Source organism: Saccostrea echinata, unplaced genomic scaffold, assembly GCF_033153115.1.
Source record: "Saccostrea echinata isolate AGI-Se365-2 ecotype Australia unplaced genomic scaffold, CSIRO_AGI_Sech_v1 ptg000009l, whole genome shotgun sequence".
Taxonomy (NCBI): domain Eukaryota; kingdom Metazoa; phylum Mollusca; class Bivalvia; order Ostreida; family Ostreidae; genus Saccostrea; species Saccostrea echinata.
In genome coordinates this window covers 34463193-34482737 of record NW_026889758.1, presented here as the reverse complement: position 1 = coordinate 34482737, position 19545 = coordinate 34463193, and the positions used below count along the sequence as shown (strand labels likewise).

Below are 19545 nucleotides of genomic sequence, written 5' to 3'. Positions count from 1 at the left end.
TCCAACATATGGCATGCCTAAACAAAGAGTGTGTTAAAATTTCAAGCACCTGTGAATGAGTAGTTGCTGAGAAAACTGCGACCAAAATTTGTTATGTATGGTATGGACAGACACATGGATAAACAGGAAGTTGACATCAGATCTGTACAAAAATGAATCCCACCATATGGCATGCCTAAACAAAGATTGTGCTAAAATTTCACGCATCTGTGATGAGTAGTTGCTGAGAAAACTACGACCAAAATTCGTTATGTATGGTACGGACAGACACACGGATAAACAGGAAGTTGACATCAGATTTGTACAAAAATGAATCCCAATATATGGCATGCCTAAACAAAGATTGTGCTAAAATTTCAAGCATCTGCAATGAGTAGTTGCTGAGAAAACTGTGACCAAAATTTGTTACAGACAGACAGACATACAGCTAGACAGATGGATGGACAGACAGACAGACACACAAGGGTAAAACAGTATACCCCCCTCTCCTTCAGAGCGGGGGTATAAAAATGAACCAGTCCAAGTGAACACTTAACTTGTCTGATCAGACAAGTGATGATGGAGATTTATTTGTCCAAACACGAAATGAACTGGACACGACTACTGGACGATCGTTAATGTTGATCTCTGATATCCTCCTTTAGAATAAACAATTCTACTGAGCCCTAGACCCACAAGACTGACCTGCTGACTGGTGTTTGAGCTGCTGTGAACACTGTCTCCATCCTCTGTTCTGTCTTGGATCTCAATGTACCGACTATCAACCACTGGAATCACATGTGCCACTTCTTGAACTGAAAACAGGACAAAATGCCAAGCTTGTTATCAAAAATATACTACTATTTTAAATATTAAATATATGCTACTTAACAAAATTTCACACTTGCTATTTGAAAAGTAATGTGTAATGAATTGCATTACTATAGCAAAGAAACTGCAATGTAATGCATTATTCATATCAAAGAAAGAAATGGTTTTATCAAAGGAAACTAAAGATACCTGATGAACTTGCAATTGTAATGAAATGAATAACACTGCAATGTAATCAAGGCATTGCTCCACGATATTCTCAAGCTTATAGTTAAATAAACCCTGTTGACCATAGCTTGTGTACCCCTGGACTTAAAATCCCTCTTTCCCTGGTCACTAAGCATGTGTAGAAAAAAAATACTAAAAAAGAGTCAAGTTCAAATGATAATCTTTATATTATTTCCATGACTCTTTATGCCCATTACTGACTTTGACCTTGTCATTTGACCTTTTGACTCTATAATTAATCAGTTTTTTTTCTGGCTTCCCTATAGCAAGTACATTGTGTGTACTGTATTAAGTATGTGAGTGTGTGTTTGTTTGTGTAATTAGTTTCAAGTTTTTGATTAGTGTGTAAGTGTGTGTGTGTGTGTGTAATCATTTTCATGTAGGTTGCACACATGAAAATACAAATGACATTGTTTTTGTTCCTTCCTTTTTGACAACCTTCACCATCTTTTCTTTGGGCTCACCTTTTTGTGATTTGGGTTTGTTTTCTATAGTGTATTTCATATTTTTCATCAACTCTGTCTTTTTTGAGTTGGAGACCAGCCCTCTTGTAGCTTTTTCTGCAGTAGCAGATTTTCTGGATTCCACCCCACTAGATCCACTCCTTCCATGAAGTGTCACAGTTACAGGTTTCTTAAGTCGTGTTCTAGCATCCTCTGAAAAAATGGATTGTAGGTCAATTTCAGTACAGCTGAACTTACATTATTTCACAGAGGTTAACTCCTGCATGTAGATGAATGATCACTGATACTTGTAGGATGTTTTTAATTCTGAACGTTAAAAACTGTGGTTTTTACCATCAGCAGAAATGATAAACTTTCCTTAAAAACTATATCAGCTATATGAATGTTATACTGTATGTGTACTTAAAAAAGCGGGCTTCATATTTTAGCGGCTTTGGCGTGGACAATGATGTGCTAGTTCATGAATATAGCTAATAAATCATTTATCAATACAATACATGGCACGGAAATGTGTAGTGCTAATTCATGATTATGCCAACAACTCAATACCCCTTGATTGTGCTAAATTTTGAATATGCCAATTTATGTACATGTACAGTATTTTATAAAATAGATACTGTATACTTCTTTTAACTAACCTTTGGCACTGTACAATTTTTCCTCTTTAAGTACAGCATTCATAGCCTTAGAAACAGATTTCTCAGCTTCTGCCGTAGCTTTCAGTATCAGGCTTTTGTTGGCTTGTTTTGTAATTGGTACACTGGACCTAAACAGATAAGATTACTTTTTAAAAACTCTTCCAATTTGATCTTAAACATTCAAATCAATTACTTAAAGAACATTTCTTGAGTTAACATTCACACAGAGAACAAAATACCAACATAGAATAAGAATTATACAGGAAATAATGTAAATGAGCTGCTTTAAGTAACAGTGTTAATGAATCTTGGTGATCAATGCAATTCTGCAGAGTAATAATGAGTAAAGAATTATTCTTAAGATCAGCCGGCAATCTATACATACTTTCTAGGTCGAGAGGAGACCTGGACCACACTGGCCACGCTGCCCACTGCGGGGTTGTAAGGGTCGTACTCCTCTTCTTCCTCCAATTCAAACTTCCTCTTCACTGAGGCCACAACAGACGTAGGCTGTCGCCTTCTGGGAGGAGTTACCTACCAAACAAACATATTCTCAGTATATCAAGCATAAAACAATTCTTTTTTCTGTATAATCAACATATTCTGGAATATCTACAGTGTAGAATTAACAACTAGGTGAAATTTAAAAATCCACTGAAAAGAAAAAAAGATAATTAAAAAACTTAGCATGCAGCATATTTTGGTAATTAGAAGGGCTAGGTATGCACACATTGTAGAGCAAGAACATGACAATTTTCATCACTATAGTTAATTCCAACTTTAATCTACAAAAAATGTGTCTACTGAACAAAATTCTCAATCAAAATACTCAGTATATAATAGCTGATAGAAGAAATAATTTGCATTTATTTGTACAGTACAACCTCAATGTCTGAACAAGACTTTAATCGGCTACCAGTTTTAGGCATCATGGCATCTAAAATTTCTAATTGGTGACTAAAACCTCTCCACAAGTTGCCAAATTGGTGATCAATATAAAATGACTTGACTACCATCAAATTACAGAACTATAAACATATTCACTAATGGGGATTTTTCCCAAAAGAGGCAATTTTTTTGCAATAAAAATGTCTTGTGTTTTCCTCTGTTACATAGGCCTGTTTGATTGTTTTCCCCATCAGACCAGGATCAGGAGCCAGCTGGCACCTAAATTTTAGAGGTCACTTTGAGGCCTGCTGAACAAGGAAAAATTCCTGTTGAAAAAATACCTGAGTTTTCAAGATATTGAACTTGCATGTAAAACTCAAATAAATAAAAAGATCAGGATTGCCATCTCACTTCAACACATCCCTAGTAAACATCATATTGATTTTCAAAAAGTTCAACTGTATGTTAAATAAATTGTCATTCATGATACACAGAACAAAACTTACAGTTCTCTTTGATGATGAGGGTCTTTGGACTGTTCTGCCTGGGGGTGAATCTCTAGAGGAGGTTCTTCTCTCTTTATCTGGAGATATAGGTAGACCTAGGCGAGAATGTACTGATACTGGCTTCACAGCAGACTTGGCTTTACTCTGAGAGCTGACCTGACTAACCTTCTGTTTATTATCCTGGGATGATGCATCTAAACAAATGAATTCAAACTCTGAATTCCTTACGTACATGCATATTTTTATATCCTGAATGTGAAGTTAATCAGATATATGAGGATATTATTGCTTATGTGAACATGCTTTGCAAGAGGTTTCTCTGCCATCGTCTTACTATTGGAATTTGTTCTATGACAGTTAACTTTTTCTTTACCATCATATACATATTAACAAAATTCCAGGTAAAAGAAAAAGTGAAAAATAAAAACCTGCATACATCAAAGTAAAAAGAAAGTGCTTTATAAAAAGTTTCCTACTTTTATCAGCTGGTTTTGTCTTCCCCTTTGTTACACTAGGTTCCTCTTTGAACTCTGCAGCAAACTCATCTGATGAATAAATGAAAACTGTACCATGAATCTTTATTCTTATTTAAATTATCATCATAATTTTTATCATTTTAACTTAGAAACTTCTTTAAAAAGGCAAAAACAAAAAGCATCTGTTTTATTTTTCTTTTTACATATGACCCTTCCAAAATGGTCTTGTCACTTTTTAAATCCAAGTATGTTTTACCCCCTTTGAGGAAATATCACAAATTCATATAAATCCTGAACTCTTATCAACAACATTTATTAAAAAAACAATATGACATCTTGTGAATATATGCAGTTCCTTTCACATTATCCCCCTTAACTCCATCTACTTACCTTCCTCTTTGTTCGTCAGCAAATCCTCAATTTCTGGGTCTACTTCAGGACCAGCCTTGCTTTTTTTGCCCTCTTTGGTGACACTTTTGACCTCCTTTGTCTTTTCCCTACTGTCTTTGATTTTCTCTTTTGTCTTTTCTTTCTTCTCTGTTGACAGCTGCCTTTTCCCTTGCTTCTCTTTTTTATCTACATAAATCTCTTTCTGATGGTCATTATCTTTTGTTTCTGCTTTTTCTAACTCTTTTGATTTCTGTTGGTCTGCAAAATATTGAAAATAAAATTTACAGATAAAACAATTAAATAAAGTGTACTGCAAGTATAAATGATATGCTCAACTCGAAAAACAGAATCAATGATACAATTCCTAGAGATTATTCAACTGACAAGGTTTGATGATTCTGTTTCTCACACTGAGCAAGATATGATCTGGGCATGATTTAAGTATACTTACTCAAAAATTTCAGTCAGCAAAAAATATCTGTTATACAACATCATCTAAAAACAAACTTCTGATAAATAATTAGTACATACTGATTGTATTTGTACTCATAAAACATACCTGTTCCAAGACTTTGAAGCTTTTTCAACAAAATGTGCAACCTGAAAATTCAAACAAGACAAGCTATAAAAGTTGTATAATTATGTACAAAAAATACAAGTCTAGCCGATCTTTTGTAATGTACATAAAGAATATTCTGCAAACTTAAACACTGAAAGACTGTAAAGAATATTAAAGGTAACTGTAAGATAAATAATCAATATATCTTAAATATATGACACAATTTGAATTGATCTGCATATATAAATACCATGATGTGAACTTTTCTGTGTTGTGGCTTAGGAACAAATTGAGATCACTGTTCATCTGTTTTTCTGTCTTTTTATTGGCAATCATAACCATAATGTAGTCAGGGAGTTCATCATCTTAAAAATAAAAATAAAAGTGTTCTATTCTCTTTGTACGTAGATTGCCTCCAAAATAAAACAAAAGCCATAAATACTAAAAAATTATATTAATAAGAAGAAAAAACAGATTTAAAGCAATCTGTTCCAGAACATTGTCATAATAATAATTATTAATGAAATCAATACTATTATATGATTGAATAATTCCTCTCTCTCTGATTGCCTGAGATCCAACAATGTAGAAAAAATACTACATTATATTGACCTGCACGTGACCTTCTAGGTCAATATAAGGATTTATTTCCTCTACATTAGTCTAAAAATAGATTGGGAAATTCGAAATTGATACAAATACTTTTGGAAAGCTATTTCACTAGCTACCAACATATAACATAAGGGAATATATAATTTGGGGTGGGAGTGGTTTGGGAGGGGGTGCATGAGACCACCCCCAACCCCTTTTTTTCTGAACAGAAATTTTTACTTTCAATTTAGAAAAAATATATTCATTGAAAGTTTGGTCCCCCATTAATGGACCTTAATCCCCAACCCCTAACCCCAAAACAAAATTTGAAGTAAAGAGAATTCTCTTTTGGGGCGGGGAAAGGGGGGGGTAGTCAAAATTTTTTTCAGCTGTCATGGAACCCCCTCCCCCTTTTCAAAATCGATCCTATAAAAGAGCCTGATATTATTTCCTTTTTTCATAGTAACTAAAGTAAATTAAAAAAAAAAAATTAAAATTAATATGACTGGTAAAGATTATTTAACCCTGCTTCTCTCATTGTGTTTGGCTAGGACTTCAGCAAATTTAAATAAGTAAGATTGCATGGACAGCTTAATGAGTTTGTTTCATTAAAGCATTGAATCATTTAATAAAACAACTATTGCTGTTTTTTTCAATCAATACGATGATTTAGCCACCTGAGGAGTGCAATATTCACCGAGCCCGAAGGGCTTGTATTGACCTCAAAAACAGCAATACTTGTATATTACATAATCATTATTATAATTAATACATATCCATACAAATTCATCAAAACCTTACGGTAAATAGATAAGTAAGATTTTATTGAATTTCTTGCAGGAAACTATAATCAGAATTTATCAGATACTATGAGTAATGTTTACTAGGGCTGTGATCGAATCATGAGGGGAAAAGATATCAATGTATCATGGTATTTCAGAAAAATATTGCAATATACTGTATCATGATGTATCAACTTTTTGTTAATTTACTAGTTTTCCATAATTGTTTCTGATTTTAAGGGAGGAAAAAAGTAGATTTCAGCATTTCATTTTCAAAGAATATCATTCCAATAGTCTTTTTAGTGTTTAAAGCAAATATAAGCAAAATAAAAATTGAATCTTTTTTATTTTTAATTACTAAAAAAAGAAATTTGATTTTTTTTTTTTTTTTTTTTTTTGGAATTTTAATCAGTTCAACCATATTGGAGGTGACAGTATGTTATACTCTTGATTAATTTCTGGATTCCAAGAATTTGGAAAAGGGAGGGGTTGAATCCAGTGGTCATGAATTTCACAAAATCTGGTTAAAACAGTTACAGCCTTGCTCATTGTAACTGTGTACTTGGTTTGCCTGCTAGATGACCTGAAGCAGAGAAGAAGATTTTCAAAGAATTGCATTTTCACTAGATGATCAATACAGCTCTGCCCTAACACCTGAACCTCTGACACAGGGGCCAAGAATTTCACAAATTAAGTAGAAGCACCCCTGTTCATCATATCCACTTAATTTGCCTGCTAAATACAGGAAGAGAGGAGGAGATTTTTGAAGAATTTATGCATTTTCACTATATGATCAATATAGCCCTATCCTAACACCAGAACCCCTGACCCTGGGGCTGATTTGCTTTCTCTTTAATATCTTTTAAGTTTTACATACATCTAGAATGAATGTGCCTTAAAGAAAAATTAAGCCATATAAATTTCAACTTTAGATTCTCATCCTAATTTGCTCAAAAATTGGGGTGGGAAGGCAGATTTTATTTTATTATATTATCATGATTATTATTGAAAATATCTACAAAAAGTTTTTCTTATACAATATTTTTACATTGCAACATTTTTAATGCCAATATGAATAGCTTTTGTTGTTTATTCTTTTAAATATTTAAAGAAGATTATTCTTATACAAAATATTTACAGTTTACACGCTATGGCACCTACCACTAAGAAATGGGGAGCACATCCAAATATATAGGCCCTAAACTGCACAATGTTGCTGTATGTGAAGCTCACAACTTCTCACTGGTTTGCTCCAAAAATGTTTTAGTTTGACCAATAACTTTTGTTTTGTGTAAAAATATCATGTTTCCACTGTCCTTATACAAGTACATCCTATTTTTTGTTCTTGACACATTTGATATCGTCGTTTTGTAAAACAGTGTGTCTTAAATATTTTTTTTGAAATGTCTATGCTGAACAGTTCTCAGATTTACTATTTCCTTATAAATATTATCCTCTAAAGCTTTTTTTAAGGCTCTTGTGCTATAAATAATGCAACACAACTTTTAATAAAAACAGGGAATAATTCTTAAACTGTGACTGTGATTCTTGTTGAGTAAACCATAAGAAATGCTTTTGATATATTACACAACAAACCATAACAACAATGTGGGACACTTTGATAGGATGAAAATCAAAATTTAATTTAATATCTGCCCTAATATTAAAGGAAAATATGCAAGCCCTATAAAAAAGGGTTATTTTGAAATAGTGTTTGAAAATATTTAAAAGTGTGATGCTAGGTAGATTTAAACTATGACTCTAAAACGTATACCTTCAGGGTTTTCCGTAAGAACTGGCTACCTGCCAAATGAACCACTTCAGTTGATAAAAATGCCACTTAGAAATCAAAATTTTCAAATATTTAATGCAAGGTTCAGAGAAATTTTGTTCATAAACCTCAACCCCTAGCCTGTTACAATTGATCTCTAACCCTTTACTTTGAAAAAAGGGAAAACACTGTACCTTGGGTTTCAAGAGTTAGCAGTCTAACCATCTTTGCTATCCTTACTATGGAAATATTTGGTATAAATATGAATCAGGCTGTCAAAAATATGCTTCTTTGTTTTTGGCATTTTTTTTTTATTTTTGGGTAAATAAACATGGCATTGAAGAAGTTGCTAATCCCTTAGTATATATGCATGTCCCTGATGAGACATGCAATAAATTTATGGATTTTTTTTTCTCTATGAAAGCAAAAACATTGAAAGTAAAGATGATAAATATTGCTACAATGTGTAATAAATGTAGGTCTCAAGTATAAGCAGACTATAAATTTTCTTTCAACATAATTTACATCTGTCAATCTTGTTTAATTATAAAATTATAACGGATATACATAGGGTTGGATACCGTTGAGGATGAAACGGTACAATACCAAACCGGTATTTTTGAAACAATACGGTATTTTTAATGGTACGGTACTATACCTTGATAAATTAGAATGAAGGTTCATTTTATAACAAATGCGCTTTCACCAGTCACCAACCTTTCAATGCTATAATCATAAATAAGCTTATCAACTATGTTTATATTTCGACCTTTTAATAAATTATCAACAAAACAAATAAATTGAATCTCAAACGAATTAATTTGACTAGATACATAATCACAATTATACACAACCTCCCTGGTTGGCCAGGACCCATTTTGTTTGGTCGCACTAAACAACGAAACATTATTAGAAAATGGATAGAGATGCACATCACTTTTTTGTGAAATTTTGCCTTTTTAATTTACATTTATTATCAGTTTTAATTAATAAAATTAAAACACGATTAATGTGAATGTATTTTAACTTAAAAAAAAATTAAACTTATTGATTTAGCTCGAATATCGGCAATCAAAAGCAAGTGTCATACTAAGCATCCATTTTGTGAATTAGCCTACCCTTCCAATGCGCGGAGAATTCGATTTTGGCGAGACTGGAATCGTTTTTCTAAAATGATTTTGAATATATCAAAATATTTCAAAGACTAAGAATTACTGATATTAATACCGGTATTAAATGAAACGATATTTTACCGGTACTTTTGAAACAACTACTAGGTATGGTATTGGTACCGCGTACCGGTATCCAACCCTAGATATACACATCCTACTCGTTTACTTTAAAATTGTTAAATAAACAAGCTGAACATACAGCATCTTCCAATCAACATAATCAAAAGAATATTATCAAAATTAACCACTGTTTTCTTTTATGGCTTCTCTTTATGCCATGAATGTATGCATACAACATTAAAATGTTCTTTTACAACTTATAAATATTTCCGTTTCAAGATAGAAAGTAATATGGAGCAAAAAATAAAAATTACATGAGATATTTCACTCCAATTTTCACAGCATGAACAAATTCAGTGTGAAACATAATCAGTGCAAATCATCCCAGATTTAGACAGGAGTGGGAAATATATGCAGGCCTCTGTCGATACTTGTTACTTTTACCCTGCTGAAATCATGTTTGTACCAGCCAAAATATTTGATGCAGAAAAATTTGATAACATATATAATTAAAATTACTTCCATAAGGTACCTCCCATTTTTGTAAAATTACCACCATTTCAATCTTGTTGAAAGCCCTGTATAGGTGGACAATTAATAGCGAGCAGCGCGAAACGCTGCTCGTCACTGCGAACTCTTAAAGCAACGCCTGGGCGAAGAGAAAATTCAGACTTGCACATTGATCCAAGTGAATTTTTTTCCGCAGTTACCTGTGGTCCCATAATGCTTAGCGAATTGCATCTCGCCGCACACCACGTTCTCGCAGTAGCAAAAATATTCAACAAAATATGAAATCACCTTGATTTAATGGATATATAGCAGAAAGATAGTAGATTAAACGTTTTTGATTAAAAATAGCACTGTTCAGACTTCGTTTTGGTAATGCAACATACAACGTCATATGATGTCAGAGTCCAGATGTAGCAAATGTCACGTGCGGTTTGACGAGCCCGATCTAAATTAAAACTGAAAGGTATCTGCACTCCCCCTAACGGTCGCACCGTCAACATATTAAGGTTGACTCTATTAATCCGAGATGATTATATAAGTCACTTACCAACATAGGCATTTAATTCTATCAACTTTGCCTTTATTGCTGACTAAAATTAAAAACAAAAAAAATATTATAATGAACATGTCAGTATACATTCAAATGGATGCATTAAACCACATGAATTTATTATCAATTACAGCAGGCATATCTTCAAACGACATTACATCAATACAATCTTGACAATAGAGGAATTTCGGATTGGTATCGTTATATTTTAAGTAGTACGTTTTGCAAAAACTGCACCTTCAGATAACTTGATAATAGTAACTAGAGTTGATTAAGCATAATCATATATAATTTTTACCCGAATTTTATGGCTAATGTCTTTTCCGTGATCCATTGCCGACAAGACGACGAATCAACGACGAAAAATTAAGAGGAATAGTGAATACTGAACCCGATATAGTAAATTGTAACATTTACTTATTTTTTATTATGAATGATAAATTTTTGCGTTATTAGTCGATATTGCACTTTGTATTGTGTTTGTCACACAATTTATAAAACCAACTGTTATTCCAGCGAAGTATTCTCATTATTCAAAAAGTGTTCCCTTCGTTCATATCGGGCTCAATATCCCAATGTTTAGGCCTTTTTTAACTTTAAATTTAGAGAACAAAAAATCCACGACACAGGGCTGACAGGGTTACAAGATGGTTCTGTTAGAAAATGACACGGTATATATGAACAAAAATAGTGTAGAAATAAGGATTGTTGTTTTTTTTTAAATCAATATATATTCTGAACTCTATTGAGAACTAAATTTAACAATTTTTTTCAGTTTTTGACGGAACTTACAAAGTTATTCCAGAAGGGGAAGACTTCAGGGTCAATATCGTTGACAATGAAGAGATGTAAGTACACATATATGAATAGTTTGTATGTCTGTTGTAATCATAATTATGTTGGAAGGTATTATTATAAAATATAGGAAATGTTAGCATGGATCAGGATGAGCCAACCAGTTCACTGATGTACAGTACCAGCATTCCATATTGTACCATTATTGAATACCTAAATAAAGATATTTAGCTAATTCAAGCTTTATAGCTAACTAAAGACATTGTGTTGGACCTGTTGTACATTTGTTATATTTTTTTTGTCCCAGAATATGAAAGATTGGGGCGTAATTTTCTTTTGTTTTCCCTCTATCTGTCAGTCTGCAAAAACTAAGTATTTGGCTTTAACTTTTGAGCCAATAATATTAAGTAAGTAATTTCAAGTTTTACATGCATATATATTCAGATATTTAATATGCCTTAATTTTCAAATGTACTAAGATCAAATGAAACCCTTATGTTTGTGTAATGTAACTGCATATGGAAAATATGATAGCAATGTAATTTTGACTATATTGACACATACTTCGTGAAAAATTACACTCTTCAAACTTCATATATGCATCACAAAGAGAGCGCATACAAATGGCATGGAAATTCAAAATAATTTCTTGCTTGGGTTTGTTGCTTCATTCATTCTGTGTTTGTTTCCTCCTTTTGGAGATTCATTATTATACAAAAATACACAAAGATAGTAACTTTACGTAAGTGCTAATTTGTACATGAGTGCATAAGTTAATAAGAAAATGACCTTAATCTGGGAGATATTCACATGTAAGTTTGCAATCGAGCTAGTGCACAGGGGCTACAACTGTTTTGATAATTTCTAGATAAAAAGAGTTTCTAAAAAACCCTTTTATCATGTTTATAATAAATTGGTCTGAAATGCTGTAGCAACATATACTTCATGATATTATTCCATAAATTTGATAAAATATGAACTTCAAATCTGTGTTCAAGCCCCTTTAACAAGCACACCCATCGTCGAATACCCATGGGTGATCTCGTCTTTTAATCATCACCGGGTGATGAGTAAAAGTTGAAATCACCAATGGGATCAGACCATGAAGCACATCTGTCATTTGAATACTTGGTAAAGGGTAAACTGGGCCATGTTTTGATTTTATGAACAGATAAAATTAAGGTGTTGTATTGTTTACATTATTTCTTTTTGAGTTAATTCTGGTCCATTGATAATTTTCACTGTCCAGTTGGGCTAGAACAGTGTAGGTATGAAAAAGACTGGTCCAGAACAGTGCAGTACTTAAAGAAGGGCACTGCAAGGTAGAGCATCCCTTGCAAAAGAGCACCTCAATCCCGGTATTAATTATTACTTGGTAACTTCAGTGATCCATGCACTCACTTACCCACCCACACAGAAGCGCGTTACTATATCCACTCCAACTTGTTGCGAGGGGATAAAAATCAGACTACATTTAATGTAATGGTGAATTTATTTTCCAATTTTAAGTTAATCAGTTTAAAAGAATCAAATTTCTTCACTGCTGTATCTTGATTCTTAATCACCTCTAGAAGTGCCGCATTCAGATTCTGCCTAACCCTTGTTTCCTGCACATATTTCTTGTTTCTTTAATAGATATACACGTACACTGTATCTTGTTCCAGCATTTAGAAAACATCACAATGTTTAAAAATATACTCCTTAAAAAAATTTGTCCTTAGAAATATTGATATTGAATTTACATTGCATATTTCAACCTAACAAAAACAAGGAATTGCTCGCATCTAAAATAGAACCTGGGCTCACAAACCTGTCTAGATAACTAACCCGACTGGGAATTGATTTTGATATGCATAAATAGTCACTGGTCCCAAGGACACATGCTTTCAACAAAGTACATGTACTCGCCAAAATTTACTGGCCCCAGGCAGACCAGTGGGCCATCAATGTTTTTGAACCCAGAAAGTGCACAAAATCATTTTCTCTAGAATAATGAATATACATGTATATATTTATATCATTCTGTTTCTCCATTGAAAAAATGAGTAGGAAGGGCCATCAGATTATTTCATTAAAAGTCAGCATTTTATGTTCCATATAGGCAGACATCATTTTCTCATATCTGTATGTACACTGCAGTATTTGGTTGAAAAGGGAGAAAAAGATTATCATAGAACTTGTGTATAAATTAATTTATTTGATGTTGAGTGCAAAAAAAGTATTGTTAGGAATCAAATATTATCTAACCATGATCAGGACAAGAAATAAAAATTGATAACTGGATGTATATTTTGGTTATTAGAAAAACATTAAAAGTATTTTTGAATTCAGGTTATTCAATAAGGAGCTTTCCATACTTATATAATCTTAGTAAATTTTACAGGGTTAAATTTGTCAATTTTATTGAGTGCCCATGACAATTCTATTTTCACGATTAATAAAAATACCAAATGTTGGATGCTTTTCCCTCATTCTAGAAAGTGCATTGATTTTTATTTATTTATTTATTTTTTTTTTTTGCATAATTATATATTTATTTATTTATTTTACCAAATATTAGAGGGGATGCCTTCCTTCCCAAGTTCCTATAGCCATGTGAGCATTCTTAGTTTAGATTCCACTTTGCACAAATTGTGGAAACAAGAGTATATGGTTAGACTGAAAGAGGTCCAAAGTTATACACAGAAATTTACTGAAACAGAAAACCAAAATTCTGAATCAAAGGAATTAACATTTGATCAGCACAAGCTGAAGATTAGTATTTTTCTGGATGCCTGTCAAGCATAGGATTTTCAAGATATTGAGCATACAGTGAGACATTATGAGGGCAAAATCTTAAGTTTAGAGTAGTTTGGTCCTTGACCTTTGATCTTGTATCCTTAAAATCAATAGGGGTCATTTACTTTTTAGGGAATACCAGTGTACTAAGTTTGATGTTTGTCAAACAAAGGGTTCTCAAGATATGAACAGACAATATCTTCTTATATCTAAAGTAGCTTGACCCTTGACCTTGTGATTTCAAATTCAAAAGGGCTCATCTAATTAATTTTTAGGGGGTACCAGTTACCAGTGTGATGTCTTTCAAGCAAAAGGTTCTCTAGATATTGAGTGAACGGCACTTGGTCAACCAACCAGAACATTGACTGACGGGCACAAAAAAAATATCCAAGCATTATTTTAAGTGAGATCAAACGTATTGAAATTATTATGGCTTACATGGTGGACATAAGAAGGAGTTTTGTTTACAAGTCATTTGGTGAAAGCAGAGTGACTAAGCTGAGGATTATAACCCATGATGTTTCACACTGTTCTGTATCATTTGACTGTTGTTTGTACAGTGGGAGTGGAATTATATGAAAATCTCTGGTCTACAGTGTGAAAAATTGCAGATGAGTAAAGAAAAATGTTTTAATTAAACAACTTACAAGAAAGGATAGTCCTATGTGGGTATATGGTATTATTGATGTCACACACACCCAGGGTGTGAAAAACTGACAACTTATACAATGATATGGAATAAATGAGAAACAAAAATGTATCAGTAGATAAGATCTAACACCATTTTTCAGGGCTTTCAAAAACATTTGAAACAGATGGTACTTTTCCAAAGATAGGAGGCACCTTGTGGAAGCAATTTTAATTAGATATGATTGTCAATTTTTTCTCTAACAAATATTTTGTCCCTGTAAAATCATGATTTAAGCCAGGTAAAAGTACCTGGTACCGGCACATTTTGAAAGGCCTGCCTTTTTTACTTTGCAGAATTCTGATTTAAACAAGTACAAACAAAATTATCAATATTATTTTGCTGAGGTGCAATTAGAAATGAGTACCACCATATTTACTTAGGTCTAATTGAATTAGTACAGAGTTAAGTTCTAACAATGTCAATAAAATGATGTTTTTATGATAAATAATGTTGTTATTACCGTAATTTACAGATGATGGAAGAACTAAGCCAGAACCTAGAAAAGGCAGTCTTCCAGAGCCTCATGAATATAAATGTTTACTAAGGGCCACATTAGGCAACAAAAAAATTAGCACAGTGGTGAGTAGTATTATATAGTATGGACATCTCAATAGACTTCAACACTGCATATAGCTGTACATCACAAACATATTGGATGAACATACTGTATTTTCACTTATTTTAGAAATATTCATATTTTAATGTTTTTGGTGGAATCATTTTTTTTTTCTTTGATATCAATTGATTTTGCCAATTTGAAAATACAGTTGAACTGTGGTATATCTCAAACATCAATATCTTGAATACCATGGATATGTTGAAGTGACTTGGAAGTCCCAACAGCGTATTCTTTAAGAATTTTAACCCTGATATCTCAAATCCTTGGATATCTTGAAGTTTTTCCTTGCATGGTCCCATGAGGAGGTTTGACTGTATTATTGTATATAGATGTGGTATGTAGAAATAGTGATATTGGAAAATGTCATTTTGCCAAACAGTCCATTTACCTAGATGTGGTAAATTTTGAACTAAACTGGGTACATCTGCACTATACAGTATGCTATAGTTTATAATGTTTTACCAACACCAGTGCTTCCAATCACACTGTATGTCCTAGAAAACCTTCTTGAAAATGACATGATGTCCTCTTACACTCTAACTTTTGTTTCTCTTTTATAACATTTGAATGTATCTATTATGTAAATAAATGTGTCACATTTAACATTTAAAAAAAAAACACTGCGAATAGAAATTCTTCTCTTTGTTTTTAAAATATCAGTGCCCTGGTATATAAATTGTAGTAGATCTCCACCTTTGGATATACAAATTTTATGTACAATACATTAGGAGGATTTCTGTATTTGGTGATTTTAAATTGGGTCAATTCAAAGTGAATGTAGACAATGAGTTTGATACCATGAAAATCAAGTTAAACATTTATAGATGCTCTATATATACTTTTTATAACATTTTTATTTGCTTGATGAATGATGTTTTCTTGTGTATTTGTTGCTTTGAATGCATTTTCTGTCATATCAGTACATCACTATCACTATCTGCATACTCAGAAAACCAATCTCACCCATCTAAAACTTCATGAACATTTTATTATCAGCAATCTCTGAGGCACATGTCCAATAAGCAATATCCATCTGAGAGTTGGCAATAGGTTAGAATAAGAAATCATATGCCATTTCTATACAAACTGAAATATTTCTTTTTTTACTTGCAATATATATTAGTATTGCTCAAAGTACAATTACATCTGAACTTCATAGAATACATAAATATGTAGGACAATGGCCACCTTTCTAACTCCTCCAGTTTCAGGGCTCACATACAATGTACTATGTAACTGTATGATTGAGGATTGTTTATTATACATATTGTATTGGGGTCTCCTATTACAGAAAATATGGGTAAAAATATCAATTAATATGTAGAGGAAAATAATCATTTAGTCAAAAGGCAGAAAAAAAGACTGCAGTGTTAAATTATACATAAAATATAAGTACAATGCCAAATCTTACAGCAAAAAGTAAGTTAAAAAAAAAACAAAAACAAACTTGAAAGCAAATTTTAAAAGCCAAATTATATATGTGTAGATTTTAGCTAACAAGACCATTTTGTGTAAAAATTTCCCATCGATTACCAAAAAAACCCCATACATAATTGTCATTTTATCAATTATATTTTAAACTGATCGGATTTATGTCTGGCAAACATGTGGCCTTTTTTTAGAGTCCCTGCTTTCAGATATATTTTTTATGCCCCAATGGCCTTGTAGATCTTTTCATGTCGCTTTATTTTTTATTTTGAAGGTTGAAAAAAAAAAGTTGAGGAACTCTAATAAAAATAATTCCTATTAATAGAACTCTGATGTTTCCAACTTTAATCTGATTTACATTGTATCAGCATTGAATGATCTTCTTTCAAAAGTAAATGGACATGTACAGGAGATTCAGTTAAAATCTGAAGTTAATTGAGATCTGGTTATTCATTTGTACATTGAAGTATATGAACAATTTACGATAATTTTCTTTTTTTTCAGATAAACCAAAAAGATGTTAACAAATTTCAATTGGTAAGTGCATTTATTTAAGCTAGAGTCAAGTCATACTGGACTATAAACAAATGCAATGATTACACAGTCAAATCTTAATGTACTTCTGGAGTTACACATTGTTAAGAATGAACAAAAACCTCTCTAAAAGCATTTTTAGCATGTTCATATACAAAGAAACCTGTTTGGGCACAATATTATTATTTATCAGCTCATATAACTGGCCCTCATCAGATTTTCTGCACACCTTGGTCATGAATATGTTATTTCAGGATTGTTTACCCATATGCCTTATGGATATTAAAATCCAATTGATTTTATGTATAGATTCAGTTTGATTTTTATTCTTTTTTTATTCTTATAGGCATATGCAAATCTTTTAAAAGGCAACATGGATGGATTGAAGAAAAAGGACAAAAAAGCAGCTGCTGCCAAATCAAAGTCCAAAGCTACACAGTGAAAAAGCATTTCATTTTTGACCTCTCTGATACATTGTCACATCATCCATTAAATGTTTCCTAACACCAATCATTTTATGTTATGCCATCTTTCATTATTTTGTTATATATGTTATTGCAAGTTATCATTATTATGAGAAAAACTTGTGAATGTAAAACTGTTGTCAGGACACATAATTTACTGAATATTTGGAGCACCATTTTAGGGTCAGGTACATTTTTGATGTTTGATTACATGATTTCTATGGAGAAATGTTCTCATTGATCAGGAACAGCTTATTTTATAAAGAGTGGGTACTATTATTAATCAGATTGTTGATACATGTATTATTGTTTAGGAATTAACCAACATTTTCAAACAATTTTTGTAATCATGTCCAGAAAAAGTTATGGAGGTTTGAAATGTTTGATAACCCAGAAGAAACATTATTACTAATAATTGTTCGGTGAAGAAATAGTGTTGTATAAGTATGTGCAATAGAGTAAAAGGAATTCAAACAAAGAACTTGATAGTTGTGTTAAGGTAGAGTTTGAAAAAAAAAATGTTATACAAAATATACATGAATTGGTTATTGAATTAAAGTTTGATATTCCAAAAAAAACCTTTTATTTATGACAGAATTTAAGAGGTCTAAGAATTTCTAAAAGGTGTGTTGATAACTATTCTATGAACTCTCAAAAAAAATAGGGCCATATTTATTTGTAAGAATTTTAAGTTGGTTCAAATCAATGACCACAGGGGGTGAGGGTTTTTTTTTTATTTTTATTTATTTTTTTTTTTTTTAGGCTTGTCAGATTTTTTGGGGAGTTGCCCCCTCTCCACTTTTGAAACCATTGCTACAGGCCTGCATATGCCAGATCCCAATGTAGTGCAGTTTCTAGTTTGTTTGAATCATGGCCCCTAGGGCTAACTAGGGTGGACTAAAATAAGGATTCAAGAGCTAGGAAGTATATTAGTGCCACGTAATATTTTTTTTTAAGTTGGCTTTTCCAACTTTAAAGTTGATAATTCCAACTTTAATCTTGGCTTTTCCATCTTTGTATGGCTTTATGCGTTATATTCAGAAACTTTGTAGCTGGACTCCTGTTGCCGTTTTATACATGTAATTACAATGGAAAGAAATGATTTAATTATGAAATGATGAAAGAAGAAATCATTTCATTGTTCTGTAGTATTTGTAGCATGTAATATAGTGTTGATTCATCCTTATATAACAGACACCTAATAATTGTATTATTTGTTTAAGCTTATTCTCTCATACAAAACAAAATACATTGTATAGTCTGATCTCTTAAACAGATTTGGTTATAATCCTGTCATTTACGGAGTTGTATGGAGTTATTCTCTATGTAATTATATAAGATGGACCAAAAGAATATAAGGGTTTTTAATTAAAAGTTGAAAGTTATATGTAAGGTCATAGGAAAGGTCAGTGTGACAAATAATTGACACAGATTAATCATTGCTCACCAATCAATTTGAGTGTATTAATTTTGCATTAATGGTAGGTAATAATTTAAAATAAAGGAAAAAAGCTAAGGAAAAGGGCTAGAACAGCTCAGATTAAAGTTGGAAAAGTCAAGATTAAAGTTGGAATTATCAACTTTTAAGTTGGAAAGTTGGAAGTGCCAACTTAAAAAAAAATATTACGTGGTACTAATACGCTTCCGTAAGGAGGGGGCCACAATATGTCAAATTTTTCATGGGAGGAAATATGAAAATCTACTGATAAAGAACATCAGAACCAAAGCTACTCGTGTATTGTAGCATTTACGTACCATTATTGATTGGGGAGGGGGGGGGGTTAAGTCTTATTTTAAACAGCAGAAATTAGGACTGTGGCAGTTTCAACGGCATAAAAATA

At 32.2% G+C, this 19545-nt stretch overlaps 2 protein-coding genes across 2 annotated transcripts in view; one reads left to right on the top strand and one right to left on the bottom strand.

Moving 5' to 3' along the window:
* LOC133182264 (zinc finger CCCH domain-containing protein 14-like) overlaps positions 1–10761 on the bottom strand; it is a 51733-nt gene extending 40972 nt beyond the window's left edge. The window contains exons 1-11 of the mRNA XM_061317041.1: positions 10694–10761; positions 10393–10435; positions 5210–5324; positions 4960–5000; positions 4401–4658; positions 4011–4079; positions 3535–3728; positions 2526–2674; positions 2141–2268; positions 1503–1694; positions 685–794 (exon numbers count right to left, since the gene is read on the bottom strand). Coding sequence (XP_061173025.1) covers positions 685–794; positions 1503–1694; positions 2141–2268; positions 2526–2674; positions 3535–3728; positions 4011–4079; positions 4401–4658; positions 4960–5000; positions 5210–5324; positions 10393–10435; positions 10694–10729 — 1335 coding nt within the window. The 5' untranslated portion in view covers positions 10730–10761. The remainder of the gene's footprint in view (positions 1–684; positions 795–1502; positions 1695–2140; positions 2269–2525; positions 2675–3534; positions 3729–4010; positions 4080–4400; positions 4659–4959; positions 5001–5209; positions 5325–10392; positions 10436–10693) is intronic.
* Positions 10762–10997: 236 nt separating this feature from the next.
* LOC133183619 (signal recognition particle 14 kDa protein-like) lies at positions 10998–18282 on the top strand. Its single transcript, XM_061318552.1, has 5 exons — positions 10998–11066; positions 11171–11243; positions 15132–15238; positions 17211–17243; positions 17587–18282. The coding sequence occupies exons 1-5, from the start codon at positions 11043–11045 to the stop codon at positions 17680–17682; spliced, it is 333 nt and encodes a 110-aa protein (XP_061174536.1). The 5' UTR covers positions 10998–11042; the 3' UTR covers positions 17683–18282.
* Positions 18283–19545: the final 1263 nt, after the last annotated feature.